The sequence below is a fragment of the Cygnus olor genome, chromosome 29 (genome assembly GCF_009769625.2).
Source record: "Cygnus olor isolate bCygOlo1 chromosome 29, bCygOlo1.pri.v2, whole genome shotgun sequence".
Lineage (NCBI taxonomy): Eukaryota > Metazoa > Chordata > Aves > Anseriformes > Anatidae > Cygnus > Cygnus olor.
The window spans coordinates 677,307-697,882 of record NC_049197.1 but is presented as its reverse complement, the minus strand read 5'-3'; the positions used below and the strand labels follow the sequence as shown (position 1 = coordinate 697,882).

Here is a 20,576-nt window from a genome sequence, read left to right as displayed (position 1 = left end):
CCCCCCCCAGCCCCCCCCTCCCAGTTGCCCTACTACCCCCCCCAGCCCCCCAGCCCCCCAGTTCCCCCCTTCCAGTTCCCCCACTACCCCCCCCCCAGCTCCCCTCACCCCCCCAGCTCCCTTGAGCCCCCCCCAGCCTCCCCAGGCCCCCTCCTCAGGCCCCCAGTTCCCCCACTACCCCCCCAGCCCCCCCCTCCCAGTTCCCCCACTACCCCCCCCCAGCTCCCCTCACCCCCCCCCAACTCCCTTGAGCCCCCCCCCCACACACACACCCCCTTCCCTCACGCCCCACCCCCCCCCCCACGGCCGCGCGGCCCCTTTAAGGCCCGCCCCGCCCCGCCCCGCCCCTCCCCTCCCTCCCCGCTCCCCTCCCCCTCCCGCTCCGCTGCCGCCCGCTCGGCTCCGAGGCCGCGGCGCTCGCCATGGCCGCCCCCCCCCTCCGCCGCCGCCGCCGGCCCCCGCCCGCCCCCGCGCTGCCGCCGCCGCCGCCGCCGCCGCCGGTGCTGCTGCCGCTGCTCGCCCTGCTCCTGGCCGGGGCGCCCGGTGGGGCTCGCGGTGAGTGAGGGCGGCGGCAGCGGGCCCGGCCCGGCGGCCGGCACAACATGGCGGACGGCCCCGCCCCCGCCCGCACCGGGAATCTTGGGGGGGGGGGGTAATGGGGGGGGCTGGGGGGGCTATGGGGGGGAAGCGGGGGGGTTATGGGGGGGGATTGGGGGAGCTGGGGGGCTTATGGGGGCGAATTGGGGGAGCTGGGGGGGGCTCTGGGGGGCTGGGGGGGAGAATGGGGGTTATGGGGGGGAAACGGGGGGGTTATGGGGGGAATTGGGGAAGCTGGGGGGGGCTTTGGGGGCTCTAGGGGGGAATTGGGGGAGCTGGGGGGGGAAATGGGGGTTATGGGGGGGAAACGGGGGGGTTATGGGGGGAATTGGGGGAGCGGGGCGGGGGCTTTGGGGGCTCTAGGGGGGAATTGAGGGGGGGGTTGGGGAGGGTTTTGGTTCCCCTAGGGGGGAACTGGGGCGCCTGGAGGAGAGCTGGGGGGAAATTGGGGAAGCTGGGGGGGGGGGTTTGGGGGGCTCTGGGGGGGAACTGGAGGGGGTTATTGGGGAGCTGGGGGGGTTTGGGGGATGCTGGGGGGAACTGGATGTACTGAGGGGAGCTGGAGGGGCAATTGGGGGGGTTATGGGGAGGAATTGGGGGAACTGGGGGGCTATGGGGGGGAATTGGAGGAGCTGGGGGGGGCTTTGGGGGGCTCTAGGGGGGAACTGGGGGGGCTCTAGGGGGAATTGGAGGTGTTGGGGGGTTGAGGAGGGGAATTAGGGAGCTGGGGGGGAATTGGGGGGGCTGGGGGGGATGAGGAGGGAAATTGGGGGGCTGAGAGGTTCTGAGGGGGCTGAGGAGGGGATTTGGAGGGGCTGTAGGGGGAACTGGGGCACTGGGGGGGGGCTGAAAAGGGGACCTGGGGGGGCTGGAAGGGGCAGTGGGGGAACTGGGGAGCTGGGAGGGGGTAACTGGGGGGCTGAGGAGGGGAACTGGGGGGGCGGGGGAGGGCTATGGGGAGGAATTAGGGGGGCTGGGGGAGAACTTGGGGGCTGGGGGAGTATATTAGGGGGGCTAGGGGGGGAGAACTGAAGGGGGGGCCCTGGGGGGAGAGATGGGCTATGAGGGGGGGGCATGAGGTCAGCTGGGGGGGGCTGGGATTGGGGTCTGTTGTCTGTCCGTCGTGACATTCCCCCCCCCCCCTTTTAAAAAGGGGGGGCTGCATCGTACAGGGGAGGCCCCAGGGGGGCCTTGGGGTGCAGGGAGGGGGGAGATGGGGGCTGGGGGGGGGGTCTGGAGGCATCAAGGGCGTGTAGGGTGTTGGTGGAGCCTTTGGGGGGGGGGGCACAGAAGGGAAACGGGGGCTGATCTGGGGGAATCCTCCATGTCTGCGAGGGATGTGCCAAGGGATGCTTGGGGAGAGACCCGCCAGCCGGGGGGGGGCTTCTCCCTGAATGAGAAGGGACTGGGGGGGGGTGGGGGGGGCTGGGCACGTCAGTGGGGCCTTTTGGGTCCCAAAAAGGCCTCTGGGCCCCCCCCCGATTGTGTGTGTTGGGGGGGGGGGGGGGGGAGAAGTTCCCCCACGTCAGTGCTGAGCCTCGGGCAGAGACGTGTTGGCGGCTGTGACCAGGCCAAAATGGGGGGGACCCCGGCCCTTCGCTGGCCCCCATGCCCCACAGGCTGCGGTGCCCCCTCCTCGGGCCGCCGTTTTTTTTGGCAAAGGAACCTTTCTTTCAAACAAAACAACCCCCCCCCCCCCCAAAAAAAAAAATTGCCACGGCGTTGTTGGCGACTGCAAATATTTGTTTGGAGGGAGGGCAAACTCTTTGTTTCGGCTGCTTGCGGCCTTCGCCGCGCGCCTTTTGCCTTTCCCAGAGGAAGGGGGGTGGGGGGGGAGGGAAGCGAAAAGTACCACGTTTGTGCTTTTTATTAAAAAAAAAATATTGCCCTTTTTCCTCACGGCGTGGGGTCCGGGGGGGCACCTGTTGGCAGGGAGGGAGGCCGCGGCCTGGTCGGCCACCGAGGGGCTTCGCTCTCGGGGTGGTGGTGGGGGGGGGGGGCGACGGCCGCTCGTGCGAGGCCGGTGCCTGTTGCAGGAGGAGCCTTCCTCTCCTCCCCGTCCTCTCGCCTCGTCGTGGCAGGCGCTTCCAGGCGGCTTTCGGGAGGCAACCGCCTCTCCTCGTGCAGATCCGGACTTGTCAGCCTCACCGAGCGGCCCCGCCGGGGTGCTGGACGTGGGCGCCTTGGCGATGCCGGCTTCTCCGGGGTGGAGGTGGCAAAGCTGGGGACCGCGGGAGGCTCCCCACGGGTCTGTCACCAGGCTTCCCTCCGTGGTTTGCACCGAGCTGGCGCTTGGGGAAAAATAAATATATAAACAAACAGGAAAGGGCTGATTGACCCCGTGCAGCTCGGCGGACCCGTCCGTGCCTTTGATCAGGGCTCCTATTGTTTCCGCCAAGCGCACGCCGGCCGTTCACAGCCACGCTGCCCGGCGGAAAACTGCGGCCTTGGGGACCCCCAGGGAGCCGCTTTGGGGACCCCAGGGAGGTGTTTCGGGGTCTGGCATCGCGGCCACGGCTCCGCCGGCGCCGCGGCGGGGACCGGAGCCTCCGACTGTGCGTGCATCGGCTGCTCGAGCAGCCATGATGCGAGCTCGGCATGCCTCCGGAGCCAGCCAGGGCTGCCCTTGCTGTTGTGCTTTCCGCGAGAGATCTTAGCTGCTTGTTTCAGGGTAGGTAGGAAAAAACATCCGAATTTCTGCAGTGCTTGGGTGCTGTAAACCCAACGTGTGCGTTGGTAAATAGAGAGGAAACCTCCCCCCGCCCCCCCCCACCTCGCTTTCCTTTTTAAAAAGAAAGCGCACGGTGCCCGTGCAGTGATTCTTCCAGGGTGGCTGTAGGTAGGCTTCGTTTTCTGGCCTGAAACAAAGCAAAAAGAGTGGTTTTTGGGAGCAATCTCTCAGACCAGCGGGTTTTATTCTCAACACCTGCTTTGAGTACGTATTTACCCAGATAAATCAGACCAAACGGAGCGGTCCGCAAGTTACATCTTAGAACTTTCCAAGAAAGATTTCTCCAACTGGAAATTAAAAACAGTGTCCAACGAGCATTCTTGAACTCCTTCGGCTCCTTGGCCAGACAGCCCGGATTTTTTTTTTTCCCCGGGTGCGCGGCCGCTGCCAGTAGTGGATGCGCCGGAAATCGCAGTTGCGAAAGGAGTGAAGTTAAAAACGTCAATTCTCTGAACGCCAAGCAAAGTTCACTGGGTGTTGACCGGTGGAAATATGCTCCCCAGCACGCGGCCGGGGCGGTTATCAGCCCGGCGCGGGGAGTTGGTCTGTCTGCTCCTCTCAAGGGAGAAGAAAGCCGCGCTGGCATTCGGCGTTCGCTGGTGCTGAGCCTTTGGAGGCAAGCTGCTGCGTGCGGGCTCTTTGCAGGGGTGGGAGCACTCTTTTGTCCGGATTATTTAAGCCCAAGCTTTCCAGCCTCCCTTTTCTGTGTGGATTTCTTTTTCCCCTTTCTTCCCAGCAGAAAAGCAGACTTTGCTGCACATCAAGGCCCCCTGACAACGCTCGCTTTTCGAACGCTTGCTACCTTCTCTGGGCTTCGTAGAAGTAACCCGTGGCCTGCTAGGTGTTGGAATATCAACGGCACAGTAAGCAGCTGGTTATTTAGACCCCCCAAAAATGTGCTAGCTGCCTGAGAATGCAGAGTCCTGGAAACCATCAGTGAGGGGCTGTCCATCTGCCTGGCTCGCAGGACTTTGTTCTGCAGTGCTGGTAGGGCATGGGTGGCTCCTGAACTGGTTCCCGAACAAGTCAAAACACAAAATAGGTGTCAGACCGGAGCATGGAGAGGGAGTTTGGAGCCATATGTCTGTTTTCTGAGTTTGAAGAGCAACAGCAGCAGAAATGTCAAGGCTCCTTCTAATTACCCTATTAATGATGAGGCTCCTGTCAATTCACTTGTTTAAAATTCATTTAAAGCTCTCCTTTTGTGTTACTTGACTAGATGCAAGGAAAACCCTTCTTTAAAGGTGAAAGCACATCCTTCCCCCCCCCCCCCCCTTTTTTTTTTTCCATTTAGTATGTCTTCTAGTCAGCCACGATATGTTCTTGTTGGGTTCAGTGCATGCCAGGGGACTGCAGCCAGCTTGAAAAAGTTGGGACTCTTGTTGCTAACTTTAAATATCCTAGTATAATTTTTAGTTTCTGGATGACTTGCATGCAAGTGCTTTTTTTTTTTTTTTTTTTTTCATAGCACAGCTAATTTTAACTCTGTTTCGTTTAGCAGCAGTGGGTCAGTAGATTTCAGAAGCACCAGCAAGGAACAGAAGAGATGCTGAGATCCGAAAGTAGATGGAGATGCTGATGAGGCAGGGAGATGTAGGGAAGGCATTCGAGATGGTGGCACTGTATCTGCAGAAGAGCGAATCTTCTGGTTTCTTCTGCCCCTCGGTAGGGTAGCAGGGGCAGCGTGAGCTCTAGAAATGTCCTGGTGCTCACTTTTGGAGGTGGAGGTGTCGGTGAGCTGGCGCTGGGGCTCGGAGAAGATGCTGGTGCCACACGGCAGAGGCATTTTAGACCCAGATATATCCTGGGTAGGGATGTGGGGATGCCAGTTGTTGACCCCAGGCAGCAGCAGAATTGAGATGAACGTGATGGAAAGAAAATCTTTGTTTCTAAAAGTCTTCATCAGGGAGCTTTGGGTATTGTCCTCCCTGCTTTTTTGGAAATGAAGCCCTGGTTGTTTTCTTGGAGTATCATTCTTGGGGTCGTACGGTTGAACGAGGAGCATGCAGAGACTCGGAACAGTCCTCAGCTCCCTCGCCACGTGAGAATGGGTTTTATTTCTAGCCTACTCTTGGGCAAAACCCTCCGTGATAATGGTTATTCTTTATTTCAGCACAGCATATAATGAAACCCTGAAAGGTATTTCTTTCTTCCAAGCATGTTTACACATGTCCCTCTTCATTATAGCATCTGAAGAAACAGCAGAGGTACAAACCCAATTGTTTTCCATTTCTCTTGCTAACATTATGCTGCTGCAGCATTAAAACATCACTACCAGATTGGGTCTCATTAAGTTAGGTGCTGTACAGAGACATAATAAATTGCAGCTCCTGTTCCAGAGCCTTATGAAGGCTCAGAAGTCAGGGGAATCATTGTTCTTCCAGCCTCGATTCAAACTGTTGAAAAAGAACAGCAGCTTACAATCTCGGCAAAAATCTGTTTATCTGGTAAATACGTGGGTGGGTATTGGCAATTTTACCAATGATCATCTTCAGGTTAATTATCTTAATACATCTTGATCAGGTAGCATTTTCCCCCAGGGAAAATGTCATCTTGCATAGCGCGGCTTTGGGAGATTTTGGGAAATGTATTCCAAGAGGTGGTTAACACCATTACGTTAGATTTCGCTGTGAAACTTTTCTCCTGTCTAGCTGCGTAGACATCTTGACACATGCATTCCTGTGCGAGAATAAATATGTGCAAAATGAGCTCAGATAGTTGCTGCAAAAAAAAAAAAATTGTTCTTTGGCTGTCAAGGCTTAATATATTAGCTCCCTGGAGCCTGGAGCTGTAATCCAAGGACCCCCACCTGCTTGTTGGGATTCATTTTACGAAAGCAGGTTACGTTTAATGGGGGAATTTGGTACGAGGGGGCCTTCTCTTGTTCCCCCCATGCTGTAGTTAGGGCAGGAGGATGCCCTGGGTTCCGTCGCAGCGAGGCTTTGCTTCGGCAGGGACGCGAGCCCGATCCGTCTCTCTTCGGGAGAACAAAGCTTCCATTCTGAGGATCCGCGGCTTAATGCTAGGCTTGTTTAAACAGCTTCGTTTAAGGGCTGGGTTTGTCTCTGAGCAGAATGTCAGGAAGAGCGCGGAGCGGATAGAGCAGGCTCTGCTGCCAACTTCTGCAGCACCTTTCGTGCAGACTCATCCCCAGGCGCTCCTGCGAGAGGGGAGCGAACCGCCCCGGCGCTCTGAACTGCTCTTTTGTTTTCCTCTGCCCGATCTATTTTCTTCGGCCCGGTCAGTTTCTTTTATTAAGTAGATTATATGTTTTGCTCGATAGGAGCTTTTCTTCCCGAATAAAAGGAACGCTGTTTGGCATGAAAAATTCTTTCCTTCGCTCCTGGCTCCTGCTTTGCCCGGGCGTCCCCGGCTGCTCGCGGGAGCCCCGCGGAGATGCCTGGCGTGGGGCTCTGTACCTGTCGCTTTTCCGTCCCCCATCCAAAGGAAAAGAATGTCTGCGTGTTCCTGGCTCCCAGCGCTACTGATATGTGAAGAATTTTCCCTTCTGGTTAATCAAACCTGAAATGCAAGCCCTGCGCAGGGGTTGCCCTGTAATTGTGCTGGCTGACGGAAGCCCGGGCTCCGGCACCGCGGCAGGACCGGCCCTCGGTGGGTGATGCCTGGGGAGGAATTCGGCTCCGGGCGATGGCAGGCCTGGAGGTGGGCTCTTGCATGATAAAGGTGCAGGCAGAATTGGCTCCTGGCTGCTCAAGGGAGGCTGGGGCTGGACTTGGGGGTCTACCAAGGATTTAATAAGCCCTAAAATTGGAGGGCGCCTGCCTGCAGCCCTCCCGTGGCCACCTGGAATGTCTGGAGGGCCTCTCGAGGGTCTCATGGGTGGCGTAGCAGCAGCGCACGTGCCTGCTGGAGTCTTCATTTCCTTTGTTCACGCTGCTCTCCTTACCCTAGGGGTTTTGGAGAACCGCTGTTTAAAAAAAAAAAGCAGCCGGCTCGGAGGGGGAGCGCGTCAGCTGGCAGCACCACAAGGGGGAAACGAGGCTTTGTGGGGCTTACCCCTCCTTGGGAAGAAACTTTGTCTTTCTGCCCAGAACAGATAAGGATCTTTTGTCTCCGGTCCCCTGTGCACGGGGGTTTTGGTATCGTACCTTGCAGGTAGACCGATTGCTTTGTGTTTGTGTTTTTTTGGTTTTGTGTTTTTTTGGTTTTTTTTGAACTCTGCAAATGAAACCGAGAGGATACAGCCAGTGCCTCAGCTTTTGTTCTTGAAAGGATGCTTAGTTTCGGGCCAGATATGGAAGAAAGAAAAAGTTTACAAAACCAGCTTTATTAGAGCACTGAAGTGTTTTGTTTACTTTTGAGCTTCTGGAAGTGAAATTGCCGTAGCCTTAATCTTTGACTTCGAAATGAGACTAACAGGAACCAAGTTCGGTTTTACTGCATCTAAATCAAGTTGCAAAGAGCCTGCATGGTGAAACGTGTTGCTTAAATGATTTTAATTTATACCTTGAGGTTTTGATAAAGTCATAAAGGAGATGCTTTAAAACACTATTTCCTTTTAAGTAGACTTGAAGGTAGGAATGTGCCCTGGCTGCTCTCTCCTTTCTCGTGCTTTCCTAAAAGCTCCATTACGACCAACCTTTGTTCCCCGGAGCGTGCGTGTCTTTTGGAAGACCTGTCCGTTCCCTGCCCCGCTGACCACTGGAAAGCGGCGTGCTCAGAGCTGCGGGGCGGGTGGGTGCAGGGGGCTTCCCTTCGTGAACATCCCCCTGTAAAAGCCGAGCGATCCTTGGGTACGGTGTGCTCGGCTCTCCTCCGTAGGGCTCGGTCTTGGGGTCATCCCCGTCTGTTTTCTGTCCTACGTCCCTTTTCTTCGGCTTGTGCCAAGCACAGAGTAATAAGCTACAATTGCTTACGGTGCTTTTTAAAGCCGTCTCGCTCAGCAGCTCTTCCGTATTTCGCTGGCTTTTTACTGCTGCTTCAGTTTTGGATCCGTTGGTTCAAACCCACTTGTGCCTGCATTTAGCCTCTCCGAAATATTGCAGCCTGCCTCGGAGCTGTTAAGCAGCACACAGCAACAGCTAGGAAATGAAGAGCACAGTGTCCAGAGAGAATTGAGTGAGTAGCAACGTAATTAGCCTGACTGATTTACCTAGGACACTGGAGATAAGGGATAACGGGTGTCTTCCTCCCAAACAAACCCCGAAGAAGTTGGTCAGGACCTGCTTATTTTCCCTTCGGCTCACGGTGCCCCCCCGCAGCCCGACTCTGCTGCGCGTTGGCTGGGAGCAAAGGGGCTCTCCCCGGGCCGTGAATATCCCTGGAGGTTTGATAAACGTGCAGATGGCAGCGATGGTGCTGACGGAGGGCTCCGCGCTCCCCCTGCCCCGCAGGAAGGTGTCTGACACACACGAGCATCTTCATGACTTTGGTGCGTGTCCTGCCGCTGGCAGAGCACAAACAGGCGGAGAGGATTTAGCTGCCGGGCTGGGGAGAGTTAACCGTGGCGCTTGTGTCTTTTAAAACCCTTCTTCAAACCCTCTCTACCTGAAAGACCATTTCTGCAGCGGGTAAGTACATGTTTCTGAATCCCTCCGGGGAGGCTGAGAGATCTGATGAAAGCCGAAGAAAAAACTGCGTGCTGCTCTCCAAGCCCCACCCTTCTTCTTGACATTGTTGTACTCGCTCTTTGTTCCCAACCATGGCGATGCCTGGGGATTTGCTTACAGTTTTTCAGGCAGCTTGAGAAAAGCACAGTGACGGCTGGGAGGCCGAAAAATGTGGGAATCCGCCTCGGAGTGTCTCCTTCGCTCTTTACCCAAATAATGTTCACGGAGAGCAGGCAGAAAGCCAGGAATGTATTTGACCCAAGGTAGCGTCTCGGATCGGGAAAGCGGTTACTAAATAAGTGACCGACCTGGTTGGGTGTAGCACGCTTGGCTTGTGGAGTCGGTTTGGGTTTTGGGTAGGCATCTGCCAGCTGCCCGTGGAGGTGGATGTCCCTCGCTGGCCTGTGTCGGGCAGCTCGTCCGTGGCATGGCCGAGGCCTGTGCAGGGCATTCGGGTGCGATCGGTCTGCCAGGAGGAGCGAGCGCTCCGCCTCGGTTTGTATTCCGACCCTAGGTCGGACTGGGAGTGGGTCTTGGTAAAACGTAGCCTAGTTTGCGGGGATGACTTGGGTCATCTCTGCTAATGGTTGGTTGCAACAAGGGCAAGACGAGGGCAGTGCCAACAGTCACCTTCTGGAAAGGCGTTGGTCTTCCACATTGTATTCGGTGCTCAAGGCAGGTTTTTGCATCTACAGTACCAAATATGACTTGTTCTGTTACTAAAGCCAATTCTTCCCGGACCTAAGAATGGCCCGTTCCCTCTGAAGTGGGCAGACTGGGGAAGAAAGTTTTCTTTTTGCTTGAACGCCTGGTCTCTGGCGAGTTTTAAGGGGCTGATCTTGTTTTGATTTCTGCAGCTTTGACATGTTTGTGCTCCGACTGCAAACAAGCAAACTCCACGTGTGAAACGGACGGCGCGTGCATGGTGTCCGTCTTCAACCTGGACGGTGTCAAACATCACGTTCGGACCTGCATTCCTGAAGCAAAACTGATTCCTGCTGGGAAACCCTTCTATTGTCTGAGTTCAGAAGATCTGCGTAATACTCACTGCTGCTACTCCGATTTTTGCAACAAAATTGATTTAATGGTTCCCAGCGGTGAGTAGAGAGCTAAATAAGTCGTCTGTTTGAAGTGCAGAGGGTAGAAGCTGTCTGTTTGGGATCGGGAATGAGGTGTTCTCGGCACTGTTTTCACTTTTTCCCTTAGGTTGCTGTGTGAACTCGAGCGCTTGGCTTATTCCCTTGATTTGTAAAGTGGAAATAATAACAAACTACTTCAAATTAAAATGTGAAGTTGCTTGAACTCCCCTGTGGCAGACAAAATGTCACCAGATGATGAGGTTGTACTTTAGGGTAGGAGAAGCTTCCAATGTTTGGTTGTGTTTTTTCTCCCCCCACCTTCACTCAGCAGCTCTGTGTTGTGAGACTCCTCTCGCCTTATCAGCCCTGCTGCTGATAGCCGCACAGGCTCCTGAAAGCAACAGCAGATATGTTCGTCTGCAGTTAAATTTGAGCTTCTGTTCTGCTGCATGGTGCTCTGTGTCTGCGATGGCCTGAGGTCAGTGCATGTTTTCTGGGCACGGCTCGGATCCCTTTTCCGGCGCTGCCTTGCGCTGCAGCCTGCCTTTTATCTGATAGGTTTGCTTTCCTTCCTTCAGGACCGCAGATCTTTTCAGTGATGAGGCACGAGGATGGGAATGGTGCAGCAGCTTTGGAGGAAAGCGTGTGGGGTGGAGGGGTGCCCGAATTCTGAATACGCATAGAGGAAGCAGCCCTGCCTTTGAGTGAGGGTGTGGGAAATGGCTGCTGCTTTCCAGTTCTTGGGACAGAGAAGGCATGCAGTACTTCCTCATACCGTGTTCCTCTCCGTTTTGGGCTGATATTTAGTGGGTCTGGTAAAGACTGCAGTACCCATTTTCCTTGGGTGCAGTAGGGGAAGTCCTGTTTGTTCTCAAGACAAGTAATTGTTGTCTTCGTGTACAAGTCTTCATTGGCTATTGCAGGACGAAGGGGACAGAGGCAGAGCTGAGTCCTTACTTCTGGTTTTGTTGTTTTTTTTCCCCCACTTGGAGAGTTCCAGTGGAAGGTAGTACGCAGGCTGTTCTAGCAAAGTTGGCCAGGAACAGGCTCCCACCCCCTTTTAAATAGCAGGTGCTGTAACCCCCGATGCCACAAATGAAGCACCATCATCTTTTGTGGGTTTTCACTGTAGTTTGCCTGCCTGGTGAATCGATCATTCCCACGTTACCGCTGTTATTCGATGTGTCCTTTACCATCCTGGAGCAGCAAGCTAAAATAGTCTTGGCTCTGAGAGGATAATTAAAACACAAGAAGAAGGTCCTTAAAGAACACTGAAGGAGTGACAGTTTTCTAAAAGAGCCTGTGTTTTTTCTCCTCCCTTTTTCTCTCAAGGGCACCTGAAAGATAACGAACCCCCATCCAGCTGGGGTCCTGTGGAGCTGGTGGCGGTGATTGCTGGACCTGTCTTCCTCGTGTTCGTGGTCATGATCATCGTCGTCTTTGTTTTTCACCACCACCAACGAGTCTATCACAATCGTCAGCGGCTGGATATGGAAGACCCCTCTTGTGAAATGTGCCTGTCGAAGGATAAGACTTTGCAAGACCTAGTCTATGATCTCTCCACCTCTGGCTCTGGCTCAGGTATTAAGATACGACTGGAAATGACCTGGTAACGTGTAGTTGTAATGGAGTAGTCTGTTCTGGCTCTAGTCCTCACAGCTTTGCACTGGTGGAAGGTCCTTGCCTCATCAGCCTGTTCAGGTTGCCTTGTCGTGAGTAATACGGAGGGCATATTTTAGTTTCGGTCATGCAGCAGACTCTGTAACGTCAGTGTCCAGTGCTTAGACTAGGTAAGAGCAGTGGTTCAACTCCTCCTTAACTGGCGATGTGTAAAAACAGCTTTGTGCGGCTTTCCTCCTTGTCTGCAAAAGCATAACTCACACGGCTGCATTTATTTCAAATTTAGCCCTGAAATTGGATTTGGGTTGGAAACAGACATTAATTGCTAACCTGTGGGTTATTGGCTTTCAAAGGGGGGTGCAGGATTTCACCTGCATCAAATCGGGCAGGAAAATAGGAGAGATTCCAGCAGCTGAAAACGTTAGTGTGCAAATGCTCTTTGTGCAGCCTGTTTATCCCAAAGAGTCCTTGGGTATTTCAAAGTGGACAGTGTGTTCGTGAAGTGTACAGTGTTCACTTTTGTAGCAGTTAGAAGAAGTCATTCCTAGAATAGCTAAGGGAGTAATCATTTTATTCATGGCTTTGAACTATGAAAGCAGTTAGGTTTAAAAAAAAAAAAAAATAACACACAAAACACTGAATTTTACAGCAGATGGAAACTGTAGAATAATCCACAGAGGCAGAGAATATAGCAACCTGATATTCAACCAGGGAATAAACCTTCAGCACCACATCTGCTATATATAAAGTGTTTAGGGATCTCTTCTGTACTCACTGTCCGCAGGTGAGCTCTGTAACTTACGTAAGAGGTGGCAACTTCGTTGGGACTGCTTTCTTAAGAGAAGTTCTGGGAATTTACTGCTTTTTAGCAGAGTCTGTCTTCAAGTTCCCCTCTCCATATTCAGGCTAAAGTTTCTTTGATCTGCTGTGGAGCTGTAGTTCCCTGACTGCTGAATGCCTAATCACTGGTGGTTTGCAAGCTACTTCAAAGCAATATGCAGATGCTTTCGGAGCAGCCAAACGGTACATCCTACAAGGCACGGGAGCTACCACCATTTGCTGTTTTGGGTCTTAGGCAAGCCGAGCGTTATCAAATGTAGAGCCTTCTAGGTTTGATAATGCTCCGCTTCAGACTCCAGGGCTTCAGGAGTTTCTTTTGCTGCAGCAGACATTCAGTTCTCCATTTTCTTGTTCATAGGCTTGCCACTTTTTGTCCAGCGGACCGTGGCTCGGACAATTGTCCTTCAGGAGATCATCGGCAAAGGCCGCTTTGGAGAAGTGTGGCGTGGCAGATGGCGTGGAGGTGATGTGGCTGTAAAAATCTTCTCTTCACGTGAGGAGCGTTCCTGGTTTAGGGAAGCGGAAATATATCAAACTGTTATGCTGCGACATGAGAACATCCTGGGATTTATTGCTGCAGATAACAAAGGTAAAATGTTCCCCAATCCTGCGAGCAGAGACTTTATTAGTATGTAGTCTGCTTCTAGGAGTTGTTTCTTCGCTTGGATTTGCAGTTAAATGGTTAAAGGAAACCATCAACGGGCTTTTCAAATACTCTACATATTCAACCGTTTCCCACCAAAGGATGGTAAAATTTACTGCTGTTGTTGACTCGCTTGCCCCCAGGTTGGCTGTTGAGCTGCAGCCTTACCCGGTAGTTCTCTGTACCAAAAAGAAGGGGTGCAGGATGCTCAGGGGTTTTGTTCTGTCCCTGCATTGTACCCATCTGAGCACAGTCTCCTTCCTGCTGCAGATAATGGAACGTGGACTCAGCTGTGGCTTGTCTCTGATTACCACGAGCACGGATCTCTTTTCGACTACCTTAATCGATACACGGTGACTATTGAGGGGATGATCAAGCTTGCCCTGTCTGCTGCGAGTGGGCTGGCCCATCTACACATGGAGATTGTGGGTACTCAAGGTAAGAGCAAAGTCTGGAAAGATGCTGGGAGTTCTTACAGGGAGAATAAAACAGAATTGCTTTCTTTTGGTCAGTATTGACCAGCAACGGACTGATTGTTTTTGCTGGCAGTGGAGTGTGTTCGCCTTCCTTCTGGGATTTAGACCAGCATTTCACATCTGCATCCTAAAATTGGTGCTACTTGGGTGGGAAGTTAGCACAGGCAGCAGCAGTTATAAGCTCCTTAAGTCCACATAAACATGCCTGATGCCTGGGATGGAGTTTATGTCCCTCTTGAGGCCTCTGGATGCTACTGCATCAGCAGTACCTCTGAAGCGTAAATGGAGCCTTTGCAAGCCATAGGCGGGCAGCGCTGCTCTTTTTTTCATCACTGAAGTGTATCCAAACAGGAAAATGTGTCGCAACACTGAGAATTTAACTAACGCCGTGAGATCCAGGCCTGCCTCTGTGCTGTTGAGACTAACGGATCTCACCAGACCTTGATCCCTGCTACTTGTTGTTTTGTTCTATTAGGAAAGCCTGGCATTGCTCACAGAGACTTGAAATCCAAGAACATCTTGGTGAAGAAGAATGGCACGTGTGCCATTGCTGACCTTGGCCTGGCCGTCCGGCACGATTCGGTTACGGATACGATTGATATTGCACCGAACCAAAGGGTCGGAACCAAACGGTAGGGGAGCAGCTTTCCTGGCCGGCATTCGAAGGCGTCGCAGTTTGACTGAGAAATGCCTGAGCTGCTGTTTAGCACTGGTGAAATTTTCTGTCTTAAATATTTCCAGCGTCTTGCAGAGTGTCAGCATTGTGCTCAGAACTGGTGTCCCTTCGTCTCTGGGTGCCAGCTGAGAGGTGTAGGCCAGCTTTGTAAACTCAGCACCAGGGAGCTCGTTATAATGCTTGACAACACGCTTGGCATTCTCAGAAGCCTTTTGGGGCCTGTTGTCTGGAGCTTGATGTGCTTTTTGGTTGTTTTTGCCTCTTTCCCAACTATTCTCTTTAGAGTTTTGTTCACTCCATTGGACTGTAGGGCCCAGTTCTGTACTGATTAAGACTGCACGATGCCCAGCTTCATCTGCTGAGAAGTGCTGTGAGGGAGAACTTGCCATTTACTGTCTTAGAGTGGATCCCCTCTCCAAACTAACATGCTGAACCCTTTCTGTTCTGCAGATACATGGCACCTGAAGTCTTGGATGAAACCATTAACATGAAGCATTTTGATTCATTTAAGTGTGCCGATATCTATGCTTTGGGCTTGGTCTACTGGGAGATTGCTCGAAGGTGCAACGCAGGAGGTAATACCCATTCAGGTGCTTGTGCCAACAGCCTGGCTTGCATCTGGCTTTCCTAGCCTCGATGGTCTCTGCTGGTTGGGTTTTGGAGGCCCTGGAGCACAAGGCTGCAGGAAGATACGTCCATGTGCGTTGCTACCAAGGGAGTCAACAAAAGTGACCCAAAGCTCCTGTTAAGACTGGCCTTTGTGGGGAAGTGGGAGTTAATATTCTGGGCGGCGTCTGTTCTTTTGGATGGATTTTAACTAAGTGGTGGTGCCAGTCCGGTGGCTAACTTTCTTCCCCTTGAATTGGTATGAATGAGTGACTTGGCACATCCAGCTGCGAGCAGGAGCGCGGTGCTGTCATGTGTGCAGCAGTCCTGCCAACTGCAGCTCAATCGAGGTTCCTCGACCCTTCCTCTGTGGTGGGAGGTGTCGATCGCAGCACGCTGACTCTGTTCCAGTTTGGGCAGCTGTATTTTATTTCCCTGAATTTTTCTTGTAAACTCAAATCCCAGATTCTTCGTTTCTGTTCTAAATAACTGCGAAGCGTTGACGCATCTCAGCAGTGAGTCATGTAGTCTAAACCAGAATCAGTCTGCCTTCAGTGAGCTCTGTGGGGATGATCCATTCTCCCAGGAATTGCATTTCCCCTTCTCTTTCCTTCAGGTATCCACGAAGAATATCAGCTTCCATACTATGACCTTGTACCCTCTGATCCTTCGATTGAGGAGATGCGGAAGGTTGTATGTGACCAGAAATTAAGGCCTAACATCCCAAACTGGTGGCAAAGCTACGAGGTAAGATCTGCTTTCGCCTTCACATCCCTTTTTCCCCTCGATAAGGTGAGTAAAGAGTGAGTAGCGTAGGCTGAGCTCTAGTTTTAGGAGGGGCAGAGGGCTGTGCCGGCCTCAGCCGGGCAGCCGCAGCCCGACAGGCTGTCCTGGGGTCGAGGAGAGGACTGATGTCTGCCCTTGTTTCTTGCCTAGGCACTACGGGTGATGGGTAAGATGATGCGAGAGTGCTGGTACGCCAACGGAGCAGCTCGACTCACCGCCCTCCGCATTAAGAAAACCCTCTCACAGCTCAGTGTCCAGGAGGATGTGAAAATCTAGGCTCTGAGCCCCAGCATGAGGAAACTGCACAAAGCTGCCATGCTAGAGTAGACGTGTGATGGAGGCCTACCTCGTGTTTCTGCCCAATCTACTGCTACCAACCAGACAGCGTGACCTACAGGCTGCTAGGTGGGGTGACGGAGCCTCTTGAATTGCTCTTTTCCCTGCTTGGGTATGAAACAATCAGAAACCTTTTATGATCACCTCCTGACAGCGTGAAGACTTGAGAGGGACTTACCTGAGGGATCTCAGCCATGATCGTAACTCTTGTTTCTTTAATGGAAATCCCTGTAAAGTTCAGTGCGCGTGACGCACCCGTTGGCAGTGTTTGAGGCCGGGGTGCTAGGTGCTGGGAGTGGGAAGGGAAAGGGAAGGTTTTCTTGCCATGCTCTGAGGGTTTTCCAAGGACTGGCACATTAATGCAGAAAAAGCATTGCAAAACAAATGGTGCTCCCTTCTGAGAGGCTGAGCCTGAACAGTTTATCAGCTTCATGAAACCATTTCCCTCCTTTTTCTTAAGCTTGAAAAATTCTAAGTCAAAAAAGAAAAAAATCTGACTGGCTGTCAGTGTGCGCAATGGTGTATGCATGCGCAAGGTGCGCGTGTCCCCTGTGCCTGTTCATCTCCTTCCGTAGACGTGCAGTGTCTGCCCGTAGGGTGGCTCATCTCCGTTCGTGCTTTCTGTGCATGTGCAAATCTCGAGTGTCCTTTTTTTGAGCTGTGCGTGCTGGTGCTCTCCTTGTTCTGTAGTGAGCGTTGTCTGGCTTGGACAGGCTGCTTAGAACCAGATCCTTGGCTCTCCGATGGGTGCTGTGGCCTTGCCGCCCGTTCGCCGGCTGCAGGAACTTCCCATCAGGTTGCCTCACTGCCACCCCCTCCCTTTTTTAAGACAAAACAAAACAAACAAGGAACTGACTTCGCTCCCGGAGTCCGGGCTTTTTGCCTTGAGCCCCTGGGGTTTGAATTCTTGGTAGCGTGGAAGGAAAGCCGGGGGAGATGCCACAGAGCTGAGATGCGTGTCAGAGACGGAGCAGGCACTGCGCCCGGCTGGAAGGAGATCAGGCCGTGGGGAAACGCAGGAGACCGTTCTTGTAGGAACGTGATTCCTGAGTCCACCATCGAGGCACCCTTGCAGGAGCGCTCTGCGGCTTGGGGCAGACCGCGAGGGGCCGGGTGTCTGGCGCTGCTCTGCACCTCCTGAGAGGCACTCAGCACTTCGCAGGATCTGACGGTGGGGTGTGGGTTTGGAAATCAACGTCCATCTTTTTAATATACATATATAAATATCTCATAATCTGGAAGTGGCTGTGTATAACTTGTGGGGTGGGGGGAACTGCATGACTTTTATTTTGATTAAATGCCGAATCAGGGTGAGGTAGAGTTGGTTCGACTGTTGTCTGCAGCTGGGCCTAGCAAAACCAGAAGTAGCTTGAGGACTGAGTCTGTCGTGCTGACTGCAGCATCAAAGGCAATCTGGGAAGTGCTGGTTGTTGGTTAGGTCAGTATCTATGGTATATAACTCTGAAGCCATAACTTTTAACTGGAGTGGTTTTGATTATTTTTTTTATTATTATTTTCTGGGAGGGCCTGGATTTTAACTTTTTTTAATGTTGTTAATTCTTTATAAGAGAAGAAAAAACAATCTATAATTATTACCTCTTGACCTGTTTGTTTGTAAAGAAATCACTGCAAAAAAAAAAAAAGAAAAAAAAAGAAAACCAAATGCACACAGCTCGATTTACACTGGAACTGTTTCTACTCAAACCTTGCGCCTGTTCTGTAAGGTGAGGTTTCATCTCTGCTCCGGCCGCCGGGGTTAATTTTTTTTTTTAAACACTCTGTTCTTGCTGTCTGTGTATCTGTCTGTGTGTCTGTCTTTCCCCAGACCCCCAATCTTGTCTGTGACTTTATCTGTGTAAAGTGAGGAGTGTTTTTTTGCATCGTGTTTGGAGCCATTTTGCATCCTCCCATGGATTTTTAGCTGTCGGGCAGCACGAGGCTGCCTCGGGAGGGCCTGGTTCATGGAGCAGCGTGGAAGTGTGCGCTTTGTGAATGTACAGCTTCCCTTCCCTTTCCGATTTGTTCTGACTCGTTTCCCAGCCAGAGGTTACCTTGTGTCTCCAGTACCGTCCGTCCCTTAACCAAACCCTTCTGCATTTAGAAACGGCGGTGGTGGGCACTTCACAGAGAACCCTAAAGACTCTCCAGCTGCTGTAACGGGACCCTGGCGATGGCCCCATGCCAGCGGGTTGGGGAGGAAGTCTTAGCTGAGACTGTGAAATAAACTGCCGTAGGAAAGCCCATCACGCCGGTAGGTACGTCTGCCGCGCGCTCCTCTGCGAGCGCCGCGCGTTCTCCTTTCAGAGTACGAGTCTCCTGTCCCTGTTAACCGTGCAGGCTGCTTTTCGAGGACACTAAATCAGCTACGTAACTTGCACTGATTCACTCACCCGCCCCTCCAACTGTAGCCACACATGCATCTGCCTCAGCGCTAAACCAAACAGCGGAGCGGATCAAGTTAGAAGGGGTGAGGGCAGGATGGCAGGGCATCCCCTACAAGGAGGAGTAGAGAAGCCTTGTTTTTGTAGAGAAATGCCATCAGGAGACACTCAAAACTGAGTAGGATCTGAGGTGGGAACGCTGACTATGTAGCATTTATCCAGCACTTTTCATGCAAAACATGTGCCGGGGAGGTGCAGTGCTTACTTAGCTGACTGGTAGCAAACATAGGAATCACTGCCCGGCTCTGAAATGTGCCCGGCTCAGGTGGCTGCAGCAGCTGTTTAAAAAATGCAACACTACAGACAGTTCAGGACAAGAGGCTGACGCCGCAGCAGTTGGAAGCGAGGAGGGGAGACGTCAGATACTCGCGAATCGCCTTGGGGAGGGGCAGAGGTACAGAGCTCGTGCTTCTTGTCTGTGGCGCAGGGTTAATCGGTGGTACGCTGGCTTCAGAACAGATCTCATGGTACTTAATCTGCCCCTTTTATTTGTTTGGTTTTGTATATTTTATTAGAAATGGACTGTAAAATAGCCACTTAGACACTTTACCTCTTCAGTATGCAAATGTAAATACAATGTAATATAGGAAATCTTTTGTTTAATATAAAACGAGGCTGTCGATTTCTGCTGTACATTATTAAAAGTTCGTTTTATTCACGTGAGGTGTTGGAGTCTCTCGCTGTTTGCTGCAGAGGGGTAGGAACTGAGCGGCCAGGACCCAGGTGGGTGCTGTGGGGTGAAGCTGCCGGTGCTGTGGGGCAGGTGGAGGGGGCGTCTCGAATCCAGGACCTCTGTGCTCCAGCCTGTCCCCTAGCTTTTCAGCTGTTTGCTGAAAGCCGGCAGCAACCCAGACATCTGTTGTTCATCCCTGGGAGGAGACCAGACCAGAGCCACTTGGGGTCAGCTCTGTCCCTGCCCTGCCTGGTGGCACTGGCGTGAAGCTGGGGCTGCTGTCTGCCAGGGGAATAGCCCCCTGAGCCCCAGAGACAGCCAGTGGGGCTTGCTAAAACAATCTCCCTAGCACCCTGCTCAGCACATCTCGGCGGTGAACGTTCCCATCGCTGGCCCCGATGCAGCTGCTGATGTCCGCGGTGCAGTCCGATGTCCCGATGGCAGCGCAGGTGAGACGAGGGGGCAGAGGAGGATTTCCAGCCCAGGCAGGGCTCGGGAGCTCTCCCCCTCCAGGTCCAGTGACCAGGAACAGGAGGGTGTATGCACAAGAGGCATCTCTCCGAGGCAGCCCCTGGGCTGGTGCCTCTGTGCCCACGTGGGCACGCGGCTTCTGAGGAGGATAAATTGCAGCCCAAAGCGCTCCCCATGAAAATCCTGTTTGCTTGGAGGGCAACTGGTGCTCCTCAAACTGCCTGGGCTAATTCCCCCTAATTAGAGCCTCCTGTTAATGAGCACGTGAGTGGATCAAGGGGAAAATCCACCGGTGTCTGGGGTCCCCAGTGGTCTCAGGCCAACGGCATCGGTGCGGCACGGAGGGGCAGCCGCCAGCTGGGCTCACCCAGCTTTGCAGTCCCTGCCCACGGCCCCGGGCCTGCCACAAAAATAACCCTGTTCCAAAAAAACGAGGCACTGGGTGAGTTGAGTGAATGCTTTTTTTGTTTGTTTTGTTTTGTTTTAAAGCAAAATCTGCCTTTACCTTTCTTCTAGGAAATGAGACAACAGAGGTCTGGGGTGGCTTGGGGTGGAGGGGGTGGTGCAGTCATTGTGCAGTATTAGGCAAACTTTTTGTGCCTTTTCTGCCCTTTGTAGCTCTCTAGGCACACGAGTGCTGCTCTGCATGTAAATCTGTGTGTTTTAAATATATTTTTCCTTAGTGACCTGCTTATTGGACTGGCTAAGGCTCAGAATGCGGTGGTTTTCACTGGGCATTAAGCACATGCTGGTGCTTTTTCAGGCAGGTCCCTCTTGAATTTTTCAGGCAGGTCCCTCTGGAATCTAGAGCTGTAAAGTTACAGCTGCTGTGTTTGCTCAGTTGAGGGGCAAACCATGCTCCCCAGGTTTCGTATTCTCAGGTTGGTTGTAAATGTTTTTGTTATGCTTACGCTGCGTTCTGGGACCCAAATTTCTCACCCTCCTGTGGGCCCTTCCTGTTGAAAAAACGCGCCTGCTTCGGCCTAGTTGTGTGTCAGTGACACATCCACATCGGTACCAGCTTAACCGTA

At 52.9% G+C, this 20,576-nt stretch overlaps 1 protein-coding gene across 2 annotated transcripts; it reads left to right on the top strand.

Annotated features, from left to right (window-relative positions):
- The first annotated feature begins 352 nt into the window (after positions 1 to 352).
- ACVR1B (activin A receptor type 1B) lies at positions 353 to 19,059 on the top strand. Of its 2 annotated transcripts, none has more exons than XM_040539759.1 (9): positions 353 to 555; positions 9,756 to 9,995; positions 11,310 to 11,558; positions 12,796 to 13,026; positions 13,351 to 13,518; positions 14,032 to 14,188; positions 14,683 to 14,807; positions 15,455 to 15,585; positions 15,775 to 19,059. In XM_040539759.1, the coding sequence occupies exons 1-9, from the start codon at positions 423 to 425 to the stop codon at positions 15,898 to 15,900; spliced, it is 1,560 nt and encodes a 519-aa protein (XP_040395693.1). In that variant the 5' UTR covers positions 353 to 422; the 3' UTR covers positions 15,901 to 19,059. The 2 variants fall into 2 exon arrangements, with proteins under 2 accessions (XP_040395693.1, XP_040395694.1); XM_040539760.1 differs by lacking the exon at positions 353 to 555 and adding an exon at positions 8,056 to 9,161.
- Positions 19,060 to 20,576: the final 1,517 nt, after the last annotated feature.

What these genes read in the sequence shown, in the direction of transcription:
- ACVR1B (XM_040539759.1), top strand. Translation starts at nt 423, where the DNA reads ATGGCCGCCCCCCCCCTCCGCCGCCGCCGCCGGCCCCCGCCCGCCCCC. An exon ending in TATTGCTGCAGATAACAAAG is followed by an intron (nt 13,027 to 13,350) that starts GTAAAATGTTCC and finishes TTCCTGCTGCAG; the next exon opens with ATAATGGAACGTGGACTCAG. An exon ending in CAAAGGGTCGGAACCAAACG is followed by an intron (nt 14,189 to 14,682) that starts GTAGGGGAGCAG and finishes TCTGTTCTGCAG; the next exon opens with ATACATGGCACCTGAAGTCT.